The 23,840-nt window shown below is 48.4% G+C and overlaps 9 protein-coding genes across 9 annotated transcripts; 6 read left to right on the plus strand and 3 right to left on the minus strand.

Moving 5' to 3' along the window:
* Positions 1-748: 748 nt before the first annotated feature.
* On the minus strand, positions 749-1,730 carry FTJAE_7517 (YRO2; the record flags this gene model as incomplete). Its single annotated transcript, XM_037354242.1, has 3 exons — positions 749-968; positions 1,016-1,625; positions 1,679-1,730. The coding sequence occupies 3 exons, from the start codon at positions 1,728-1,730 to the stop codon at positions 749-751; spliced, it is 882 nt and encodes a 293-aa protein (XP_037205393.1).
* A 1,871-nt stretch (positions 1,731-3,601) lies between these two features.
* FTJAE_7518 (NTE family) lies at positions 3,602-5,997 on the plus strand (the record flags this gene model as incomplete). The annotated part of the gene is made up of 2 exons (XM_037354243.1): positions 3,602-3,856; positions 3,901-5,997. 2 exons carry the CDS (start codon positions 3,602-3,604, stop codon positions 5,995-5,997), a joined length of 2,352 nt encoding a protein of 783 aa, XP_037205394.1.
* A 913-nt stretch (positions 5,998-6,910) lies between these two features.
* On the plus strand, positions 6,911-8,133 carry FTJAE_7519 (thioredoxin reductase; the record flags this gene model as incomplete). The annotated part of the gene is made up of 3 exons (XM_037354244.1): positions 6,911-7,133; positions 7,190-8,005; positions 8,057-8,133. 3 exons carry the CDS (start codon positions 6,911-6,913, stop codon positions 8,131-8,133), a joined length of 1,116 nt encoding a protein of 371 aa, XP_037205395.1.
* A 305-nt stretch (positions 8,134-8,438) lies between these two features.
* Positions 8,439-9,652, minus strand: FTJAE_7520 (transcription co-repressor GAL80; the record flags this gene model as incomplete). The annotated part of the gene is made up of 2 exons (XM_037354245.1): positions 8,439-9,007; positions 9,058-9,652. The coding sequence occupies 2 exons, from the start codon at positions 9,650-9,652 to the stop codon at positions 8,439-8,441; spliced, it is 1,164 nt and encodes a 387-aa protein (XP_037205396.1).
* Positions 9,653-11,010: 1,358 nt separating this feature from the next.
* FTJAE_7521 (ABC transporter) lies at positions 11,011-16,143 on the plus strand (the record flags this gene model as incomplete). Its single annotated transcript, XM_037354246.1, has 11 exons — positions 11,011-11,863; positions 11,911-12,633; positions 12,677-12,930; positions 12,975-14,030; positions 14,082-14,114; positions 14,168-14,536; positions 14,583-15,054; positions 15,105-15,245; positions 15,295-15,498; positions 15,545-15,660; positions 15,709-16,143. 11 exons carry the CDS (start codon positions 11,011-11,013, stop codon positions 16,141-16,143), a joined length of 4,656 nt encoding a protein of 1,551 aa, XP_037205397.1.
* A 1,172-nt stretch (positions 16,144-17,315) lies between these two features.
* On the plus strand, positions 17,316-17,750 carry FTJAE_7522 (uncharacterized protein; the record flags this gene model as incomplete). The annotated part of the gene is made up of 1 exon (XM_037354247.1): positions 17,316-17,750. One exon carries the CDS (start codon positions 17,316-17,318, stop codon positions 17,748-17,750), a length of 435 nt encoding a protein of 144 aa, XP_037205398.1.
* Positions 17,751-18,222: 472 nt separating this feature from the next.
* Positions 18,223-18,879, minus strand: FTJAE_7523 (uncharacterized protein; the record flags this gene model as incomplete). Its single annotated transcript, XM_037354248.1, has 1 exon — positions 18,223-18,879. One exon carries the CDS (start codon positions 18,877-18,879, stop codon positions 18,223-18,225), a length of 657 nt encoding a protein of 218 aa, XP_037205399.1.
* A 1,544-nt stretch (positions 18,880-20,423) lies between these two features.
* FTJAE_7524 (uncharacterized protein) lies at positions 20,424-20,789 on the plus strand (the record flags this gene model as incomplete). The annotated part of the gene is made up of 1 exon (XM_037354249.1): positions 20,424-20,789. The coding sequence occupies one exon, from the start codon at positions 20,424-20,426 to the stop codon at positions 20,787-20,789; it is 366 nt and encodes a 121-aa protein (XP_037205400.1).
* A 1,093-nt stretch (positions 20,790-21,882) lies between these two features.
* On the plus strand, positions 21,883-22,960 carry FTJAE_7525 (uncharacterized protein; the record flags this gene model as incomplete). Its single annotated transcript, XM_037354250.1, has 2 exons — positions 21,883-21,976; positions 22,038-22,960. 2 exons carry the CDS (start codon positions 21,883-21,885, stop codon positions 22,958-22,960), a joined length of 1,017 nt encoding a protein of 338 aa, XP_037205401.1.
* Positions 22,961-23,840: the final 880 nt, after the last annotated feature.

A 23,840-nucleotide genomic window follows, 5' to 3' on the forward strand; every position in this document is an offset into this window, starting at 1 on the left:
GGCCAAGCTGAGACAAAGGCAATGTTGGCTATTAAGCGCATTCAGAAGTATAGTCCAGCTATTGCTGAGAGCTCAGAAGAGAGTCAAGGCTTTATCACAGTCTGCATATAGATGAAAGCGCATTTAATTACATCATGCTTCAATAATAGACGCCGTGTTGTGGGGACCTTGATGGACCGATTGATGCAAAGGCGTTGTTGTAATCCGTATCCTTGTTCGGGCTCCGTGAAATGGCTGAGAACAGCAGGATGACGGCGGCCGAGACACGGGACCTTTCGGAGACTTTTGTGGGTGTTGTCATCTGCATTCGGAAGACAAAACAGTGCATGCAAATGCCGTTCATCATAAAAGAGATCATATCATCTCTGTCGTCAACATTGCATGATTGATGCTGATGCATAAAGTACGCATGCAGGAACTCACAATGGTGTCACAGTCAAGAGGGGTAGGTCGTATTCGTGTCCCGTCACATTAAAGCTACTAACTAACTTGTATCATAAGGTACATGTCTCGTATTGACGCCCCAAAAGCCCAATTCCCTTTCAATCGAGCATGTTGTCGCGTTGCGTTGCATTGCATTTTTGCCCAGCTCATTCCAAAACATACAATCTTGATCATTCATTCCTTACCGGCTGGCTCGGGCTTAAAGTCCACTCGTCAAATCGTGAGCGGAAAGTTTGTAAAGTGGTGACGTCCAAAGCGGAATTGTTCCGTGGACTCGATTGACCTTTTTTTTTTGGAGGCGCATTTAAGCTCCATCCTCGTCATCGCCAACGCGAATAGTACCCTCAGCACCAGCACCGTTGGTCCAGTAACCTCCAATCTCGGGAGTAGTGTCGCGGTTCTGTCGCGTAGCAGTGATGATCCAGAGGCCGAGAACAGCCTTAGTGAGGACGTCGAGGACGGCGTAGATGACGACCTCGGTGCCGACCTTGACCTTCCAAGCGCCACCGGCAGCGCCCCAGACACTGTGGACATTAGCTTTGTTCAATTGAAGAATGATGAGGGAACTTACACAAGGTAGACGAGCCAGAGGATGAGAGAAGCGACGGAGATGGAGCCAAAGAGGCGAGCGATCTTGGTGCCGCGGGCACGAGAGGTTCGGGAGCCGGGAACAGCGACGTGCCAGATGGTGAAGACAAAGGCGATGACGCTGATAGCATACCATCCCCACTTCTGAGCAGTGTTGGCATGTCCAACAGCGGAGAAAGCACCCGCGAGGACAAAGATCACGTTAGCAATGACGGCAAAGATGGTATGCGCACCATCAACACCCGCGAGGAGACAAAGCTCAACGACAAGCAGCGGTGTTGAGAGCGTCCAGTCAACATATCGGGCCCAGAAGACCTGGCGACAGACTTCATGGTGCGTGTCGGGAACATGCTTGTGGTGGTCCCTCACGCTGGTGCAGTTGAAGTACGATGTCTGGCCAGACGCCATGGCGAAGTAGGCGAGGGCAGAGATGATGGTGGTGAGAGTTGTGAGGAAGTAAAAGATGCGACGCTGCACGGCGACGTTCCATGATAGCAGGGCGAAGATGGCAGATACGACTGTCATAGCGACGAAGAGAACCCATAGAGCGCGAACGCCATTGTGGCCGATGGTCTGGTAGTGAGTCGGTTCAGCTAAAACATCATCGTCAGCAAAGCTCTAACACCAGGGTAAGAAAGAAACATACGAACGACGGTGGGAATGGGAGCAACCCCTCCATGAGTCTTGAAAGCCTCCATATCGACAAAAATCTTTTAAAAGCTACTCAATTGAAAGATCTTCAAGTTTCGAAGCGATGAAGAAGCAGAAAGAAGCTCGAGGCTGGGGGCGGCGGAGCTTATAAGAAGAGAGGCGGGAGCTTACGCCGCATCTGCCTGAGGCGTTTTCCAGACCGTGAGTGAGTCAATGGGTAAATGATTGGATTGGACGTTTCGTAAATGAAAACAAAACGTCATCAATGACATGTTAGACTGCGCGGGTTTGCACAGTGAAAGCAGGTATTTAGGATGCGGGGGAATGAACGCTTTCAGGTTACGCGAGGCCATCGTGTGTAAGAGGCGTCACGAATACGTAATTTGTGTAGCGAATCATGGGAGGGGTATGTCTCTGTCATATGATTGGGAACATTAACGATACAAATTATGCATATTTATGTTGCAGTTCAGTAGCGATTCTGTTGTATTTTTAAAATTTGTTACTGTAATTGTTGGAGCTGGAATGATCGTGAAGCTCTGCATGGAGCTCCCAGACACAGCGCGTACCACAGACGTCACAAACAAGATCGACAAAAGGTCTAGACTCGTGTTTTTGTCTTTCCATGTCGAGCTAGAAACTTTGCGGTACCACAAATACCCGACGCCGGAGGATTTGCTCAGACGGAAGAATAATTGTTCCCTGCTGCCTTGGCTTGAGGTGCAGATCTTGAGGGAGATGAATCTCGATCGTTTGGAGGATCGACCCTCGGGAAACGCAGGTGACACGGAAGAAAAGCTCGCGTCAGCCCGTGTCTCATATTTTTCTTTTTCAGCTGTCCACAGTTACAAGGTCGGGCATTGTTTTGGGACGAGACGGGAGAGTGCATGAGGGAGAGAGAGGTCACGGTGAGGAATTATCGTAAGCCATGATGCAGCTCGCCGTCTTGCATTCTCTCTTCTCTCTCAACATTGCCTCTTTGCGTGCCGTGGTAAGCCATCATATCATGTCTCCCCCGCAAATTCCCCAGACTCAGAAAAGTAATCACCTGCCGAACATCGGCTTTTCCAAAACCTGGAGAGTCCAATAGCCACTTCCGCTTCCCGCTTCTTTGTTGACATGTGAACGGGAGCCCAACCCCGATTCATGACGCATCCTGGCTTAGTGACAGCCAACTTGTACCACGTGCACCTCCAGCACCTCCACCATGATTGGACTGTTTCCTACTCCGTACAACCAACAATTTCCAAGCGGTGTGCAGCTGGAAGCACAAGAGTCAGATGTCTGTGTTTTGCTGAGATGACCTTTGTCAGAAATAATCAATAACCTACTAAACTTGTTGGGTAAAAAAGTAATTCTAGCTGGGGAGAATCAGCTGTCAAGACCTGGAGAGGAACCGGAATACAGGGCATTTTAGTGGTCCATGCTCCTCCACGTCAAAAATTGGTGGGGAATGGGGCCTCAGCTCGGCAAGTGGATTCAGATTCAATTTGGGAATGGCAGCGAAAACGAAAGCAAATGGTCATTTCGTCGCCTTTCCCTTCCAATCTAAACCAGCAAATTCCTCATTTCCAACTCTAAATCCAACGATACAATAATCTCATCATTCAGAATCACCACCTCAAGATCACCTTCCTCGTTTCTTCGACATTGCACCTCCAATTCTTCATGTCTCAGCGCCCCCTCCATTAACCCCCACCACTTCCGTTGACCCTTCCGCACCTACAAATGCTTCTCAACTTGTGACCACGATTCCTTGTCCGACTGTCTGCCCGAATACAATATCCTTAACCCCCGACGCCTTGCGACACTACAACTCGAATATTACACGTACACAATACCGTTTGCCATGCTATAACCTCGTTCCTCCGACCTCGCACACGACCGAACCTGCGCTTCCGCGGCGCGGGCTTTCACCATGGCCGACCTTATTCTCCCTGCCCGCGCGGTCCCTAGCCTATACAATAAATCTACAAAATCCCCAGTTAAATCGAATACCAAAGCGAAGCGACCGCCGGTATCTTCAGTTCCTGTTGTCGGCACGCTGCAAGCAGCGATTAAATCGGCGAACGATACATGGCAGTGGTGTAAAGATGGTTTGACAGAAGATCAGCGCTTGAAGATCAAGCAGTTGGAGGAGAGGAAGCGCATGCTATGCATGTCCATGCAGAATGTGCGTCATCCCGTCTGTACTGAAACCCTCAACTGACCATCCAGGCCGAGTCCTATGCACAGTGGGAGAGTGCTGCGAAAGAACTCGACAGCCTTGAAGGCAACGATGAATGGAAGCGCGACTCTTCGTCAGGCGACTATAACCCCGAATTAATTGAGCAACGACTACACGATCTCGACGAAGCGCGGACGAAATGCGACGTACATACAATGATGCACTTGATCCGTACCGCTTTGTCGCGCGACCTTGGTGGTATGGATAACGTTGACCTATACCGACATTCTTACTCCGGGACGAAACACCTTATCGAGCGATATGTCGAATCTACAATAAAGACTATTGATGCTGTTGTCACGCAAAGCCGGCTTGACCACAGTATCGAGAACAGAGATCTACTCGAAGGAATATTATTTGCTCGACAGAGTTATGGCCGAAGCGCATTACTCTTGTCCGGTGGAGGCACCTTTGGCATGTCGCATATTGGTGTTCTCAAAGCTCTCTTCGAAGCTCAACTATTGCCGCGTATTATATCTGGTGCAAGCGCTGGAAGTATCGTGTGCGCCGCCATGTGTACCAGGACCGACGAGGAGATCCCGAAGCTTATTGAAGAGTTTCCGTATGGGGATCTTGCGGTTTTCGAGGATCCTAGCGGTCAGGATGGTGTTTGGAGTAACTTGCGACGGTTGTTGACAGAGGGAAGTTGGTCTGACATCAAGCATCTGACACGGGTGATGAGAGGATTGATGGGCGACATGACGTTTCAAGAGGCTTACAACCGGACGCGGCGCATTCTCAACATCTGTGTCTCCACGGCTTCGATGTACGAATTACCGCGACTACTCAACTACGTCACTGCGCCGAATGTCATGATCTGGTCCGCCGTCGCTGCGTCATGTTCTGTCCCTCTCGTCTTCAACGCCGCACCGCTGCTCGTTAAGGATCCGATTACTGGCGAGCATCAGCCTTGGAACCCTACGCCCCAAAGATGGATCGATGGGTCTGTGGATAACGATTTACCAATGACACGCCTTGCGGAAATGTTCAACGTCAACCATTTTATTGTTTCTCAAGTCAATCCGCACGTCGTGCCATTCCTCGCAAAAGATGACCACTTGTCACCATTTCGAAAGCCAGAACGAGGTCAACAGACAAATGGAGAAGACTACGATTGGATCCACACTATGACATCTCTTGCGCGTGACGAGGCCTTGCATCGGCTTCATTTTCTGGCCGAACTCGGTATCATGCCCAACCTTGCGACCAAGTTCCAGAGTGTTCTCAGCCAGAAATATTCCGGTGACATCAACATTCTTCCCGAGATGAGTATAAACGACTTGCCTCGGCTATTGAGCAACCCAAGCCCCGAATTCATGATGCGAGCATGTCTCATGGGTGAGCGTGCAACATGGCCCAAATTGAGCCGAGTACGCGATCGGTGTGCAATTGAACTGGCATTGGATCGGGCTGTACACAGACTTCGCGCCCGGGTTGTTTTCTCGCAAAGTCAACGCGATCTTAGACATTTGAACGTGACTGCTGGAAACATCCCGCTTAAGATGCCGGTCAGAGTGAAGCAGGGCCAAGCAGTTATTGAACCACCCGCAGAGATTAAGAACCAGAAGCGACATCGCCGCAAGTCAGGAAGCAGTCTGCACGTCAAACCTCGACAGTGGCTATTACTCGACACGAGCACTATCACCGATGACGAGACCGAACAAGAGGAGCTCATCGAAATGGAATCCCGTCGACGCGCTGGGTCACCCGTCGCACAGCGCAAACCCCGCCTCAAGCGCGCATCCCGATCCCAGATCCATCTCCACACACGAGCCACCCTGTCCGCCGTCGCGGACGCAGAAGAAGTAAACCCAACATTCAATTTCTCCAAACCAATCACTCCACCACCGAAAAGCCCAAAGGGTGATGAGTCACGGGCTGCGACACCAGAGCCAGACAACGTCACTTCCGCTACAGAGGCAGAGCCAAGTGAAGTGTTTCACTCGAGCGACGGGCGGGAAGACACGGATGTTAGCGATCCGGAAACGATTGAGGTGCATCAGTTGTCGAGTACGCTTAACAAGGCGGTTAGTGTGGATGAACCGAATGGACCGGCTGCGAGGGCGGGTTGGATCCTTTGGGATTAGGATGGCAATAGATGAGGGAGGTGTTGTGAGGATGGTAGAAGGGAGGATGAGGCATAGAGCGAGATTATACTCACGAAGCATTGTGTTTGGTGTTTAGCATGGGATTTGAGTAGCATTGAGATATACCATTCATATAAAGCATATTTTATTTATTTTTGACACGGAGGGATTGAATCTAGATCTTCTGTAAGCTCTTCGTTAGGCGGGGTTTGTGTTTGGGTGGATGTTTGTCTTGACATCGGCTACCCTAAAGTCATCATAAATTTATGTAGAGATATGTCAACGTCTATACAGTATGTATATATTTTATAAATCTTAATAAAATCTTAGCAGAGGTTCCATACGACTTTACATGATTTAGTTAAGAAGAGGCACTCAATTGAGTTGAAACCAGTTAGCCAGACCGTCTGTGGGGCACCTACTGCTTGAAAGATCAACACTGAGCAGAGTCCTTTGCCTCTGTGCATTGGGGGCTGAAGCTTCTTTCAAAATCCTAATCTTACACCAGAACAGAGTCTCCAACAGTATCATGAATACACAGAATACAACCTGTTCGGTCTTGAGGGGCAGCGGCGAGGTGACAATAATTCCTTTGTATGTGATATCCCATCCAGCCTCAACCTTCGCTGCGGGCAACTGGAGATTCCACTAAACCACTCGCCAACTCTGATGAGTTTCTCATACGCCTGTAGCCGGGCGTAGATGCTAACTGTGCCTGGGCATCAAGGTGCCTTATTCAACGTCATCCCTGACGCCCATAGATGGTTTTGAACGGGCAATTTTCTGTTGGGACTTGTGGCTGAGAGCTTATATGACCACCAAGAACTTTGAGCCTCTCCACGTCGCGCACCTATATCTAGGTATCATACCTACCGAAAATGATTGTTTCTCTATGCCCGCCCTCTGCATCCCTATGATGTTGTTCTTTGCTAGCCTCTTAGGGCTCTTGTCTCTCATCAATGCCCTCGCCATCATCCCGCGAGCACACTTCGATGTCATCGTTATCGGCGGCGGTCCAGCTGGCCTATCGGCTCTGAGCGGTCTCGCAAGAGTGCGCAGAAAGGCTCTTCTCATTGACTCTGGGGAATATAGGAATGCTCAAACGACACATATGCATGATGTGATCGGCTGGGATGGTAAGCTACCTACCAAACCCGTCGCGCAGCCATGTTCAAGTACTGACCTCCAAAAGGTATTCAGCCAGCCTATTTTCGCTACGAAGCCCGCCGCCTCCTCAAGTACTACAAAACCGTCAAGATGATGAACGGAACGGTGACCAACATAAAACGTCTCCCCGGCACAAACACGCACTTCATGGTCTCCGTTGAAGATACCGGCTCATCGCCCATGGAAGTCTCAGCGCGCAAAATAGTCCTCGCAACTGGTCTTGAAGACATTCTGCCGTCCACGCCCGGGATCGAGGAAAACTGGGGCAGGGGGATTTACTCGTGCCCCTGGTGCGATGGCCACGAGTACGCCGATCAACCACTTGGTCTTTTATGTCCGCTCGATAAAGTCGCGGCCTATGTTAGAAAAGTCCTCACACTGGATACCGACATCGTTGCTTTCGTTAATGGCACTGATACCGAGGACATGAGGAAGCTTGCGGACCAACAATTGCCTCAGTGGGAGGAGTATCTAAAGCTTCATAACGTGACGATCGATAATCGGACCATTACGTCGCTTGAACGACTTAAACAGGGGGAAGATAATGACAAGAGCCCCCATTTACCGTCGGTGCCTAAAGACGATCTCTTCAGTGTGCACTTCACAGAGGGCGAGCCCGTGGAGCGCGTTGCCTTTCTGTCGAGGTTCGCTAGTAAACAGAGGTCTGATATTGGCGAGAAAGCGGGCGTTTTGTTGACGTTTGGAAAACTGGGAGTGACCAGCGGTGGCATGCTAACGAATGTGCCCGGCATATATGCGGTTGGGGATGCGAATTCTGATGGTGCACCTAATGTGCCGCATGCGATGTTTACGGGGAAGAAAGCCGCGGTGGCAGTTCACGGTAAGTGCCTACCCTTTGACGTGAGGATATATGCTAATTGCGTATGTGTAGTGGCACTTGAGGTCGAGAGACAGGCTGCTGAGCTTGCGGGAATGGCAGTGTTCTCGGGTATTGGGCACAATGCCTGACAACCTTGGCGGTAGTTCATGATTGTTACACTTCGTTATAGAAAAGCTTATGATGAGTGTTTACATAATTTATATGGGAGTGACGTAGAATGAGAAAAGATTTACATGGTTTGCTAAATTTAGGATGACTTTAGAATAGCTGATACTGATATCGGATGATATCTTGAAAAATACACGGTCAAGATCATGAGGGTGCTAGTGGTGGCGTCTGGTATGGTGATGATTTCGTCATAAATTGGCTTTGATATAGCCAGCCACAGTCCATTCAGAACCTTGTTGCCCAATGTAAACACATGCTTCGGAACTCAAACGCCTCTATCCTCATCCCACTGCCCAAGCAACCCCTCAAGCTGCTCATGCCTCTTCAACGCCTCCTCAAAACTAACCAAGCCATCCCCATCCTCCTCCCCATCCGCAAACGCCTCATAAACAGCCGCCACACCCCTCGCCAACAGCGGAATATCCTGCTGCCACTCCTCCCACTTCCACTCAACCTCCTCCACAACATCCCTCTCAAAATCATGTACTTCAATAACAACAGGCTTCTCATACGCCGAAGCACCATGGAGTGTAGTCCCGGTAAAGACTTGTACTCTGATCTCGCCCTTTTCGCCGGCGATGGCTATGCTTAGGTGAGGAGCGCCGGGGAAGGGCTGGCCGCGGCGGAAGCGGACGAGGACGGCGGCGTCTTTTTGAGCGGTGGGGGATTCAGAGAGACGACCTGTTGCGAGGATGAGGTCTGGGACGTCGGAGGTTGTTGTGTGGGTTATTTCGTTGGTTTTTGGGTCGCGGATGCGGATGTTGGGACGTTGATTGTGGAGAGTGCTTTTGAGGTTTGTGATGTCGCCGGTGATGTACTGGAACTGATCAAAGACTGACTTGTTAGTTGCTAATAGCTTCTATGACAGTAGTGAGGTGACTTACTGTGTCCAAGACCAATGGTAAAGATATTACCCCCAACAGCTCGTTGAGTAAAATACTCCAAACTCGAGGGCAGGATCTCCCTGTCATTCGTTCCACCAGAGGCATACAGCTCTGCACTAACAATCTTTCCAATTCTCCCCTCTCTAACAATCTCTCGCAACTTCTTAATCGGCGGCGCATACCGTCCCTGCAATCCAACAATCGTCTTGACCCCCTTCTCCCTCGCAGCATCAACAAGTTCCCTCGCATGCGTAACATCCTGCGCAAGAGGCCACTCAACATACAAGTCCTTGCCAGCCTTTACACTCGGAAGAGCACTTGAATGGTGGACATCAACACGCGTAGCTACAACGACTAACTCAACATCCTTATCAGCAGCTAAATCTTCTGGAGTGCCGTAAGCCTTGGTCTCAGGTGGAAGGTTGTAATGCGCTATAGCGTTCTTGGCAGCTTGGAGGGAAGAGTTCTGGAGGGCGACGATCTGGTACTTTGATCGACCGAGGGGGGAGTTTAGGTACTGGAGATGGGTGTTTGAGGCCCATGAGGTTTTGGCGGAGGATGAGAGGCCGATGATGGCTGTGCGGATTGGGGCCATGTTGAGTTAGTCTTGAGTCAAGATTAAGTTTTGTTTATTGTTTCAGGTCAAGCCTTGGGTTATTTTTGGGGGTTATATATGTTTAGATGATGCTGTTGGCGTTGGAGATGGTGTCATTGTGATTTCTAATCGTTGATTTGTAAGGCGAGATCATTGGTGAGATTGATGTGCTAAGACGCAACTGCATATAAAATTCAATTGGCTGGATCTGACTTGTATGATAGTTGTAAGAATGATAACGTCTGACAGTTAGAGTCTATTATGATGCATTATGTTTGGGAGGTCAAGTTCGCGTTAATTGACAGTCAACCAATCAGATTTGAACAGGGTTGACCACCAAACAGATGCGAATATCATCCTTGAATGGTCTTGACCGAATTCTGACAACAAACTCGAGAGTCAGGGGCCACGCCTAACTACAATAATCCTCTCGTGTATCCTTATCCCTTCACAGCCTCCCCCTTCATCAATGATCAACGCCACTGGTCCCCTCGGCTAGCCCAAGCACCACCAAACTCCCACTGCCGACAGTCCGCCCTACCGTCAATCCTACATCGTAAAAGGGCGACAAATCAACTCCCCAAACCATGAGATGCAACGTGGAAACCATGTCTAGACTCCAACGGCAGCAATTCCGCTTGGTGGTACCTGAATGCAACGTTCACCTACCGACACCCGCAAGCTAAGCCCATACCGTAAATCACCGAACTACCTCCAACCAATGACCCCCAAAGCCATGATCTGATAGAACTAAAACAAATCCTTCCTCAATAGTTTTCTGTTCTAGGCTGCTCCTGTTTGTTTTAGCTTGTGATAGTGGAACCGCAAACGTCAAGGTGGTGGCTGAGCAGCAAAAAGGTGCACGTACCCACCAGTTTCACATCCTCTCAATACGAGAATGTCTTTTTTTTCCAGGATGAAAGTCGTCGTCACGATCTAGACTACAGCTCTTAGGGCTGCAGGAACTTTGAGTGAAGCTTGAGTGAAGTATGCCTAACTGAAAATCAGCCTTGTCTCCACTACTCAATTTAATTTCCCTTTAACCTTCTTATTATAGACGCAATGGTGAGATTATGTAAACAGACCTCGATGAAACTGGAGGCACGTAAGTCTGCTAACTCGTTTAAGAAGGCACTTACTGTGATAATGTACCTGGCCTCATTGTGAAGAAAATTCACGAGACGCCTGTGAGACAAGATTGGTTGGTCACATACCTATCCAGTTGTCATGTTTTCTTTCACCCCCCTTGACACTATGCCCTCCAATTCGTCCAGAGGCAGCCCAGGCAGTCATGAATCTGTATATAGTACCTAACATAATCATATCACGAATATCTTCATCCTTCACATCGCCAAATCATGTTCTCATCCACAAGACTATGGTTCCGGCAACTGCAAGCCCTGACAAGGAAAATCTTCCTGATTACACTCGTCAAGCACTGGCTCTCAACACTCCTCCGAGCTCTCCTCATCCCCGTCCTGATTCTCGTTCTGGTCCTCCAAATCCAGAACTTCACCGGCGATGGAAGCAGGTATGGCGTTGGAGAGCCATCTCCCATTCAAAGCCTTGCTGAGACTCTGCCCCCCGGGACGAAACTTATTTTTGTGCAGGGTGTAAATGCGGGGTCTGATGTTGATGGTGTTGTCACCAAGATTAGAGATGGGCTGAAGGGGGCTGTTGAAGTTGCTGATAGTGAAGCTGATTTACGAAAACGATGTCCTACGAGTTTAAGCGGTGTAACAGATTGTTACGCTGCTGTTATTTTCAACGATTCACCTCTTAGCAAAGCGGGTAATAAGACGTGGAGTTATACCATCAGGGTTAGTTCAGCACGAGCATCAACCAAATTCGACATCACCACGCCTTCGAAGAACCATTACGCACCACTCCAACTCGCCGTCGAAAACGCCATCACGAATTCAACCACGACACCGAATAGTTACATGTTTACACGGATATCGCAAGATGAAGCTGCTGAGATAAAGCGTCGTAACTTTGCGGCGACTATGGTTGGTGGTTTTGGGATCGTGTGTTTTCTGAGTATGATTTCGGCGGTGTTTCATGTCATTGGGATGATATCGACTGAGAGAGAGGCGGGGATGGCGCAGTTGATTGATGTTATGACTGGTGGTGCTGCGTCGGCGAGGGTGTTGAGTTATCTTATTGCTTTTAATGCCATTTACTTGCCGAGTTGGATCATCTTTGGAGCTTGTAAGTCCAACATACAATTGTCTCGTCTAATCTGCTAATCAGAGTAGTGTACGCCGCCCTACTCGTCCCAACCTCGAACCCTGGTATCGTCATTCTCTGGCAGATCCTCTCTGGTCTATCCCTCACGAGCATGAGTGTCTTTGCAGCCACCATCAACATCCGATACACCGCCATCTCCATGGTCATCGTCCTTATGCTCCTCGCTGCCTTGTGCGAAATTCTCGACTCGAAACCCGAAAACGTCCCTGCGCTTATTGTCCTAATTCTATCCGCTATCTTCCCAAGCTCGAGTTACATTTTCTTCCTGAACCAACTTTGTCGAAACGAAGCCCAAGGTCTCTCAACGAACATCTCGAAACCGGCTCCCCATCAACCTCGCATATACGAAGTTACAGTATCTATGTTATGGGGCCTATTACTTCTTACAATAGTATTCTATCCCATGCTTGCTATCCTTATTGAGAAGTGCTCTCATGGTGTTAGCAACAAGGGCAGAAAGTTCACAAGCGCCAACACGACGGATTCTTCAACAGCCCTCGAGATCGTCGACCTCACGAAAACATATAAACCTTCTCTCTGGAGAAGATGCTGCCGGAGAGCTCGCCCAGCGATAGCTGTCAACTCACTCAGCTTCTCTATGCAGAGGAAGCAAGTCTTGTGTCTTCTTGGCATCAATGGATCTGGCAAGACAACAACACTAGGTCTGATCGCTGGAACACAAAAGCTCACAAGTGGCTCGATAAACGTCAACGCCCCTCGCTCAAACCTTGGTAAGTCTATCATCTCAGCTTAGTTCTTTAACTAACTCTTAAGGCATCTGCCCCCAACGCAACATCCATTGGCCCGAGCTCTCAGTCCTCGAACACGGTAGACTTTGGGCCATGATGAAAGGCGGAGCAACAGATCCCCAGTCCCTGGACACCCTCGTCGAATCCTGTGATCTATCCCTAAAGAAGTACAGTCCTGTCGGTACACTTAGCGGAGGTCAGATGAGAAAGGTCCAAATGCTATGTATGTTAGCAGGCGGTAGTTCAATCTGTCTCATGGATGAAGTCACCACTGGGATGGTAAGCACTCCACATATCGACGCTTTACTCACTAACAAATATAGGACCCTGTCTCTCGAAGAGCAATGTGGAACATCATCCTCGCCGAACGTCAGAAGCGAAGTCTAATCCTCACGACACACTTCCTCGACGAATGCGAAGTTTTAGCCGACCAAGTTGTCATTGTGTCGCATGGCCACGTCAAGTGTCAGGGTTCAACAGCAGCATTGAAGAATCTGCACGGAGGAGGGTATCGCGTACATCTACCTGGAGTTCAGGATCCACCGGATACACCATATGCTACGACTGTACATCAAGGGCAGACTGTGTTTAACACTCCTGATTCGACATCTGCTGCACAGCTCTTGACTGCTCTTCAAACGGCGGGATACTCTGATACGTCGTTGAGTGGACCTACTATGGAAGATGTCTTTCTCAAGGTCGCAGATGAAGGTGATGACGACGATGTTGGAGTTTCTGACCGGAGTCCTTTTCTTGAAGGTAGCGAGACACCGGACAATCAACTCAGTTCAGGAACACAAGCTTCATTCCTCCAACAACTTGCAGCTCTCCTCCTCAAGCGCCTTTTAGTTCTGAAGAGGGGATTCTGGTGGTATGTCCTCGCTCTCGCAATCCCACTAATCTTCACACCCGTCTTCAGCGCCATGGCCAACGACCCCACGCCCTTCCAACCAACACCCTGCGTATCAACCGACTCATCCATCCTCGACGAACCATGGCCCATAGCTCTTCGTCCAAATGGTTACTACGACCTCGCAGGTTCCGACAATATTACCATGCTCGTCGGTCCGAACTCTCTTAACAAGACTCTCTTTCGCTCATTGTCAAAGTATCCCATCGGCAAGGAGTATGATATGAAGTCTTATCAAGATCAATTCAAATTCCAAGATGACTATGATGCTTTTTTGAAACAAGTCCGTGATAAGCCGAGAGCTCTTGTACCTGGAGCGCTGTACATGAATGGGAAGGATAAAGACACGCTTGCATATAACGCTGAGCATGGGGCTGATGGATCGATGTTGATGTTGAATATGTGGAGTCAGCTGAAGAGTGAGACTCCAATTTCGCTTTCCTTTGCATACTTCAGCTCTTCTATACCGGTATGTAACCTTATGTTCTGTTTTGCTCGGCTCAATTGACAATATAAACAGTCTGACCCTGGCCCTGGCATGTTTCTCGCTATCGTAAGTCACTTCTGATCTCATTCGATCCATGACAAGTACTGACGCTATACTAGCTACTCACCGTCTTGCACGTCCTATACCCAGCTTTCTTCGCTCTCTACCCCGCGTACAAACGACTTCGAAAGATTCGAACCCTACAATACTCAAACTCGATCCAACCTCTTGCTTTATGGACATCTCACATCATCATCGACCTAGTCTTTGTTCTTATTATATCCTGCCTCTCTACATTGTTTATCTCTTTGATCATTCTAAAGTGGTACGGCGCTTGGCATCTCTTCCCTGTAATGCTTCTATACGGCTTCGCGATGATGCTTTGGTGTTACATCATCTCCCTCTTTGCGCGATCAGAACTCTCTTCCTTCGGTATATCCTTTTGTGTTTCTCTTTTGATGTTTGGTATCTCCGTCGCAGGACTTATGGTATGTCACCTCACCTATCCCACTAAAGCCAATGCTGACTTGCCAGATTGCCTCGGTCAACCAAAGTCCAGGCAATAGGTCTTCCTCTATGGACACAGCTGTCTTCATCCTCGGTCTCATCTTCCCCGTCGCCAACCTCTTCCGCGCTATGGTAGTAGGCCTCAACGTCTGGGCCGCAGGATGTCGTGGCGATGCAGTGATAAGCTATCCCGGCAACATCCACGCCTACGGTGGCCCGATTCTTCTCCTCTGTATACAAGTCGCATACTTGTTTGCCCTTCTGTTGTTACTTGACGGAAGGACATGGACGCTTCGAAGTCTGTGGGCAGAGAATATCATGCCACTGTATCAAAGGAAGAGGAACAACGGAAAAGATGCTCACATTGAGATGGCGCCGATGGCCAAGTCTCGAGGCATGAGCGGGAACTTGGTCGATGTTGATCAGATTTACAAATCCTTTGGTGGTAATGTTGCTGTTGATGGTGTTTCTCTCACCATGGCAAAAGGAGAGCTACTTGGTAAATACTCTTCTCCGCCTTTTATCGTCCCGTGACTAACGCTTGACTAGCACTTCTGGGACCCAACGGCGCTGGTAAGACGACAACCATCAATATGATGCGAAGCGAGGTTCGTCCAGATTACGGCAACATCTACATCAAGGGCGTGGATATGCAGAAGGATACCCGAGCTGGGCGACAGAGCATAGGCTGTAAGTATCGACATCTACTGGACCCTTTCACCTACTGATGGTATGACAGACTGCCCACAGTTTGACGCTTTGGATAATATCACCGTACGCCAACAGCTTTCTTTCTATGCTCGCGTGAAGGGTATCGCAGATGTACAGCGGAACGTCAACTTGGTCATGTCCAAGGTCGGGCTTAGGCCTCATGCTGATAAGCTGACATCTCGATTATCTGGCGGAAACAAGCGAAAGCTGAGTTTGGCTATTGCGCTGCTAGGTACGTTACATCGCTTGACACCCTTGAACAAGACTGACCAGTACAGGCAACCCACCGATTCTCATCCTTGATGAACCGAGTTCAGCGATGGACCCTATAGCGAAACGAGACATGTGGGCTATGCTATCGGGCATTTCATCAAGTCGCTCAGTGCTGTTGACGGTAAGTACCTGCTTCCTCGTATTGTATCAACATCCTAATAGCTTATAGACGCACTCGATGGAAGAAGCAGACATGTTAGCAACCCGCGTCGCAATCCTCTCCAAACGCATCCTCGCCGCCGGCACGATCCAAGAACTCCGCAACAGACACAGCAACTCCTACGAAGTACACTTGGTGCTAGAATCAGCACCAACTTCAGACCAAGTCGAAATGCAAAAGGTCGAGGCATGGATCCGCCAGACGTTTCCAGGCGCCAACTTTAGAGGGTTGAGTCTGGGTGGACAGTTCCGCTTCAGTATTCCGGCGAATAGCACTGCTGATGAAGCTTTCGCTATGTCTCAGAATAGAAAGGGCCAGGTCGTTGAGGTGATTGAGACTTTGGAGCGTCATAAGAGGAGTATGGGTGTTGCGCATTATACTGTTAGTATGGGGACTTTGGAGATGATATTTTTGAAGATTATCGAGGAATATATTTTGTATTAGCTTTTTAATCATAGATCTAGCGTTTATTTTATCAACTTTTTTCAAGTCTTCATGACCTCATGATTATATCCAATGCACAACTCCAGCGACTCGCATAAGTTGATGTGCATTGAGCCTTGGTAGAATATCAGAGGGAATTCATCCGACATCGGGGGCTTTACGCCAATGGTCTCTGGGACAAGATATGCGGTCATTGTTTCAAATTGCATTGACCGACAATATCAAGCTTTGTGTCAAGACCAATGACCAGAAACACGCATATGCCCCCGCGTCATGGTAGAAAGCTATGGAACCCAAGCCCCGGGTAGGAACGGGCCGCATTCCAGCATCAGTCTCCATTGGACGACATGCATAAGCCTCAGGATCTAGCGGAGGGGTAAAGAGGGGGTTAAGGAAGCTGTCTCACGCCGTTAGGAAAATAAAACGGCGATCATATGAACTTTGACAGCTGAAAGCTTCGTAGTGAGACAGCGCGATGAGCCGTCCCTTGATTCTTGATCTGTCTGGCGACATACGTGGTGATATTGAAGTAAGCTATACGAGTGAAATCATATTTCCGAAGTCACTTGGATGCGATAAAAAGCTGTGCATGTAAATTTGACTTTTAGCGAAACAACTTGCATGCGTAGAGTACCCTAGCAGTGCTAATAATCTGTCCTTTACACTCCTGGTTGACCTCCGTTTCAGTGTTTCGGGCCTCAGAACGTCAAATTTGCGGAAGTATTAGCAAGCCCTATGCGGCACATCGGACATCCCTTACAGACACAACCGAGAAAGTGTATACAGCGTAGGATGTCTTACATAGATCTTACATAGACTGCAACTGAACGCCTCTACTGCCCAGTGATGCAAGATCTAAGACTGAGACACGGCACATTCGTCAGGTATTCATGCATATGGCTTCACCGCAAGACGCCAACATCTCAAGTTGACGCAAGGAAGAATGACATCGTAGTACTGATGAGAAGACAAATAGTTCCTCACAAAGAGCCAAGAGTGAAGATAGGTTGAGAAAGGGTATAAAAGTCCTGGCTACTGCCACTAATACTGTCTTCGCCATCAACCAAACAACCCAACACCCAAGCACTAAAATCTTACTATACCTTCCCCAATAAACCATTCAAGTCCGTTCCCTTCTTCCCTTCTTCGTCACCCCTACTAACGCCCCCAGAATGCCCTACACCGTCAAAGTCCGCGTCTACCAAACCAACCAAAACGCCTACTTCCACGTCGTTGAAAAGGCCTGCTGGCACTACACCGACGGCTGCGAGTGGAGCGAGCAAAACGGCGTGCTGTCCCTCTACATGGGCGACAGCGGCACCGCAGGCCTACTACGCTTCAAGAACGAAGAAGGCAAGGAAGCTTTCTCCGTTGCTGTCGGCGTGCACATGTACAAGCCCTGGCTTGACATCATCACTGGCCTTGCGGATAACATCACCGGTGCTCAGTCTCTGCCTGAGTACTATGGCGATCCTACTGATAAGACCAAGAGGCGTGAGGCTAGATTGACTGAGCAGTCGGTTTTGAACATTGACCGTAGGAATATTACTGCCAAGTATCGTGTTAAAGAGGGAGAGAACCTTGAGCTTGATGTCATTATTGGTTAAGGTCAGAGTTTGAGAAAGTGAAGGTGGACAGGTGAGGGCTGGATTCAGTACTGGCATCTTACTGTGGCAATATACATCTTGCTCGGGTCGCAGAGCTCACATATGTTTCTCCAAGCTTTAAACTTGTAGGCTTCAATCAACAACAAGTTTCATCAACCAAACCCCACTTATTGCCGTAGAAATCCAGGAATCACTGTGAAGAGACTCAGGGCATAATAGTTCTGTTGGTTTATGGTATGATGACTCATGGCTTCAAACAACCCAGCCAATACCGTTGACGGCCTATAAGCCCAGCTACCTGAAATCAAGGAAAGATGCCCTGTACGCAATCTTTTGCTGACATGACTCAAGTCCTCACGGGACCTCTTGGTAACTTCAAATCCGCAAACAACTAATTTCACAGTAAGCAGAAAAAAATTCTTCTATTCACCTATTTCTTCATCCAGATAATAGGACCAGCGCCATCGCCCTATTATGAGGCTTCTTCAGTGAGTTGGCGTGCGATATCAATGTGGACGTTTACTGCCTCGGTAGCGTCAATAACCGCGACACTCACGGGACCATTGCGTGATTCTTTAGACCAAAGAAAAGGAATGATGGAGAGGGCCTTAGTAAAAGGCGGAGGCTCTTGCACATATGACTCAAAGTCTAAAAAGAGTCGACTTAGCAGATTGCGGTCGGCGGTCAGGCAACAATAGATAAAATCCGTGTAGCCCACGTCGAGGGAGGTCCAGACAAGATCGTCGGCAGCAAGATAATAGATCTCGCCAATCGTCTCGTTGCCAAAGTGTCCACCATTGAGTGCCAAGACACCGCCCAATATATCATCGCCGACAATAAGAAGTCCACTATGGCCTCCAATCGTCCCATTGGCAGTCAGGAGAGAGCGGTCTGAGCCAGATCCGAGTATTCGCACCCGTCTGTTGAGCGCGAGGATACCCCCGGTTTCGTAGGCCACGGCGCCGAGGATTGAGCGTGTCGTGACCTGCAGTTGCAATAGAATGTCGCTGCGCAATCCTTGATCAGGCGGCAGAATTTCACACAGCTCGCTATTGTCTCGTGCCCATTCGTGGACCAGATTAATACCAGGATCAGTGGTATTGATTAGTTCGGATATTGGTCGCGCCATACCCCAGGCTCTTGAATCTGAATGAAAATGTTATGTTAATTCAAGGATGAAATTGGAAATAAGCTACTATTTACACATGTCATGACTGAAATCAAGATCTTACTTGCGGGACGGATGATCATTGATCCGATCTCAAGACTCCCAGCAACAAACAGCTTCTTGATGCCCTCTATTCTGAGTTTTAACACTCCTATTTATACTTGTAGCTCGAGTTGTAGATATCAGGATGTGCCAGGGTTTCAGCGCATCATAACACCCTGAGAAAGTGCTGCAGGTCGGAGACATCATTGTTCATCGGGTGGTGCAGCAAGGAGGTCGATTGCTCCTAATTACGGAAATTCGACAATAACATCTTAAATAACTACCTTGCCGGCGCCTTCAAGACCCCAACTGGGCCCTAGCAGTAGGAACGAAGAGAGTTAAAACCTTGCGTACCAGTTTACTAAGCTCCAGTTTCTATATCAGCTATAAAGAGACTTCTATCATTATAGGCAATAACATGATCTATATCTATAACGTACTCCTTCCCTTGCATGAGATGCTAGGAAGGTATTGCTGTATAATACTTTAAATCGTTGTAAAGAAGGAAACTAAGGGACAATATCTAAGGGTCTATGGCCAGGTAAACAAGCCATTCCATAGCGTCAGTGGCTCGCACGCTCAGCCATGAGCAGTCTTGCGGCACAAGCCCAAAGTTGCGAAAAATGCTTGGTGTCGAAATTGAACAGGGTTCTGGCGTGCCAATCGCAATATGGTGGCTGTATGTGGCTCTGTCAAATTCATTCATTTTGGCAAATTCAATCAACTTTTCGCAGAATAGATCTCTAAGCCACTCGGCCAAATTAACACATTAGCTTCTCCCCTCTTTCAGGTACAATAGACTCTACTTTTCCTGTGATTAATATTAACTCTAATAAACAAGCCATCAACTCTACAGTTTATCTATGATGCGACCATCCAAATGCTCACAGGCATATAAGCAGGCTGTGTTCTCTTCAGTATGGCTGCAGCAAAAGACCAGACAACCCCCCGAACTCTTCAATATTGAAATTAGTAAAGACTAGCCCGAATGGTGTCTAAAGTCATCTATAGACGATTCTTCTGTCCATCAACCCTATTCTTGGCATTCTTCGTTCTCCTTCGTCCTTGCTCGAAAGATTGCCACTCATCACATTCTCGTCGCTCTTTCGCCAGATAACACATTCTATAAGAAGCATGCATTCAAAGACGCTACTGTCCCTGGCCTTGAGCCTTTTCGTAGCGAAGTCGGTATTTGCCAATCCCTGCAAGTGGAAGACACCTAGCACTACTACCACTTCAACCACTTCAACCAGTAGCCGTACGTCCCCCAGTTTATAGACCCTGCTGTTTTGACCCGGGAACCTCACTGACTTGTTCTGGGCTATCAAGGTTATAATCCATATGCTCCAAATATTCGATTTGATCTAATAAGTTCTCTCGCTCTCCGCCGGAAGGAGCAATTAGCCACACGTCACAATCCAATCGCAGATGAGGTCCCTGTAACCACGGCCACGGCCCTCCCTATGTCTTCCACCACGGATACTACCGTTGAAGTAACTGAGACCAGCACTACCACCGAAACCAGCGAGGCCGCGATTGAGACTGCTACTGCGCTGGTAACCACCACCACAGCTGCATCAGTGGACGCTACTACTACTGAAGAGGGAACAACTATAGTCGAGGAGACTAACACTACCGCTAAAACTAGCGAGACCGAGACTGAGACTGCTCCTGCACTGCCAACCAGCACCACAGCTGCATCAGTGGGCGCTACCACTACTGAAGGGGGAACAACCACATCTGAGGAGACTAGCACTACCGCTGATGGAACAACGACAGCAGCAGCAGAGACTACAGCTACGACCGAGGCTCAAACTACAAGCGGGTAGATAACCATCACAGAGAGTGGAGCTGCCATCATCGACATCGATCCGCTGTAAGAAGGTGCTTGCTAGGCTATAGCGAAGGGCAACGCAACGGGATACTAGGAGTACGGTGTATAGTTTGATTCAGTTCTGGACTGTATTTACTCTATCTGACTTTGAAGTCAATGAACATGGAGATGATGTCTTCTTCTTTGACGTTACAGTTTGGGATGTGGGAATCTACGGTAGCAGACTTCGTGTGGATCAGATCACTTGTGACAGGAAAGCTGCCCGCGCATAACTAAGTGACCCCTTTCAATCCCTCAACAGGCCTCACGTCAAAGAAACATCATATTGACGGAAGAACTCTGAGAGTAGAATGGCCTGACTCACCAATTGAGCTGGCATCTCGCGTGGCTATAACGACGTGAACTGGTTTGCTGCACCAACAGCACATGATTGTAAACCTGCATTGGTCTTTCAGGCAACGAACGGGAGTAGTTATCGCGGGTTACTGAAGCTATGTCAGGTCATCAATCATTCAATGGCTATGCGCATGCTACAGATAAAAGGGTTGTTCTGTTAAAACTTTGCCAATCGCAATTTGGTGGCTGCATGTGGCGTTGATAGTTCGAGTGACAGGTAGTTAAGAATAGACTAGCGGCAGCTCGCTTTCAGCTGGGATTACTTGAGAACTTGACGAGCCAACAAATAGTCCAACTTAGTCTCTTGCGGTTCCTCTTTCGTCTTGCATCATGATGGTGTGATTACAAGGAAATGATGTGGTCAAGATCCGATAAACATTCACAAGTGAGTGATGATTACAACCAGTGTCTTTAGTTGCTCTTGTTCGAGGTTTGTCCCTATTACTCTAACTATAGTTAAGCTTATCTTTGGCCCACCCAACGGACCCGTAGTAGAGCGCTAGTTGAGTTAGTAGCAGACTATCGATCCCCTTAAAGATTAAAGTAAATTAGCAACGACTCGCTTGGCTGGTATTTATAGTCATGTAGACGAATCTTCTGCCCATCGGCTCTATTCTTAGCTTTCTTCGTCCTCCATGACCTCTTGTTTGAGAGGCTGCCACTCGTTAGATTCTCGTCACTCATTAAACGCAATGTATTCAAAGAGGCTTTTGTCCTTGGCCTTGAGCCTTTTCGTGGTGGAGTCGGTCATTGCTGGCCCGTGCAAACCGAAAACAACCTCTGCCAGTACGTCCCTCAGCTTCCAGGTGTTTGTGTTAGCCTGAGAACCCTTACTGACTTGTTTTAGCTTCTGCGGCATCAACCACGCTCGTTGCATCCACAACCACGACCCTCCCTGTGTCCTCCACCACGGACACTACTGTGGCAACTATCGTCACCAGCGACACCGAGACTGAGGCTGCTACTACGCTTTTGACTAGCACTACCGCTGTATCTGTAGCTGACACTACTACAACTAAAGAGGGAACAACCACGGCCGACGAGACTACCACGACCGTTGTTGAGACCACTGAGACTGGAACTACGACAGGGGAGGCAACCACCACAGAGGCTCAGACGACAACCACTGCTGAGGCCGAGACTACTACCGCAGAGGCCACGACTACAACCGCCGCAGAGCCCGTCTGTGCCCAAACTCTAGTCCTAGCTAATCCCACTCCGATCATTACTGATCCGCTAGTCAACACGGATGATGGAAACCAAGGCTTCACAGCACCTTTCCCGATCGGGGTATTTGGAAGTTCTTCAACATCTGTTTTTGTGTCTCCAAACGGCCTTTTGTCCTTGGATACAGGATCCAACGCATACGGCAACTACGCACTACCTCGTTCGAACATCCCGGCTGTTAGCATCCTCCCCTACTGGGACGACCAATACTTCCGCAGAGATGTTTGCAACACAGGAGTCTTCTACGACGTCTACGAGACTGACCGAGGCCAGACGCTCACTGTCGAATGGTTTGTTGGCAGTAATTCCGACACTGGGTTCAATGAGCACTACACGGCCAGTTTCTATCAAGACTACCCCGGCTTGGTCAGATTTGAGTACTATACGACAACCAGGCATGGCTCAGGTGCGACTATTGGTGTTCAGAATGGGCAGGACTACACCCAATACTCTTACAACCAAGATAACGCGGTTCCTGATCAGTTCTACGTGGAGATTGATACAAGCAGTGGAGTTGGCGTCATCGACAGCGATCCACTGTAAGGACGTATCTGGACTAAGGTAGATGTTGAGGCAAAGTACCTGAAGAAACATGCCGTGTAATTAGTTTCAATTCCCAATTGTCTTAATAGAAATAAGTCTTCAGTCCACGTAGTATCAAAGCTGTCCCGCTGATCAGCATTGAACTTTATGGTATATTTGATAGGGTGACGCAGCTTGCATACAGACTATATCATTATGGATGTAGAATATACGCGCGTGTGCTTTCCTAAATTAGGTCTATTTGTATTCATCGTAGATCTCTTGTGGATCCTCAAATCTGTCATATTCTCACCATGTTCTGACTCCCCTGCTTGGTAACTTTGATTGTCACTCATGCGAGTTGAGTGATCTGTCCAAAACCAAGACAAAGGAGGAGAACAGACCTTAAGCCCTATATAATTTTTGTTATGATATGCTTTGGAATTTTGCTGTGCCCAAAAGGATACAATAACCATGATAATCAGGCAGTCTGCGCCTACCACTTTTCGTATGCATATGATAATGCCAACCGCTTCTTATAAACTTTACCTTTCCCACATGACTACATACGAAAGTCCCTTTACGGCTTGTCTATCAAGATAGCCAATTTGTGTTATAGGAGTACGGGTAGGTATTCCACCAAACTTGACAACATGGCAGGGTGCCTAAGCTCACAAAGATGGCCACCGCTTAACATTTCCAATATTGGATACATCTTAATCACATTTGATTCCGTAATCGAACACAGTAATGATGCGCAGTCATCAAACCCACTCCTGCTGCTACGGTTACCTTCGTAACCTTTACTTCAGACGTGCCACTACGAACCCGGGGCTTACTACAGAACGTGCCCATCCTCTTCAGTCTGTCTCGATTATTGCGATTCTGTTTTAGTCTCGAG

The sequence above is a fragment of the Fusarium tjaetaba genome (genome assembly GCF_013396195.1).
Source record: "Fusarium tjaetaba strain NRRL 66243 chromosome Unknown NRRL66243_c0000153, whole genome shotgun sequence".
Classification (NCBI taxonomy): domain Eukaryota; kingdom Fungi; phylum Ascomycota; class Sordariomycetes; order Hypocreales; family Nectriaceae; genus Fusarium; species Fusarium tjaetaba.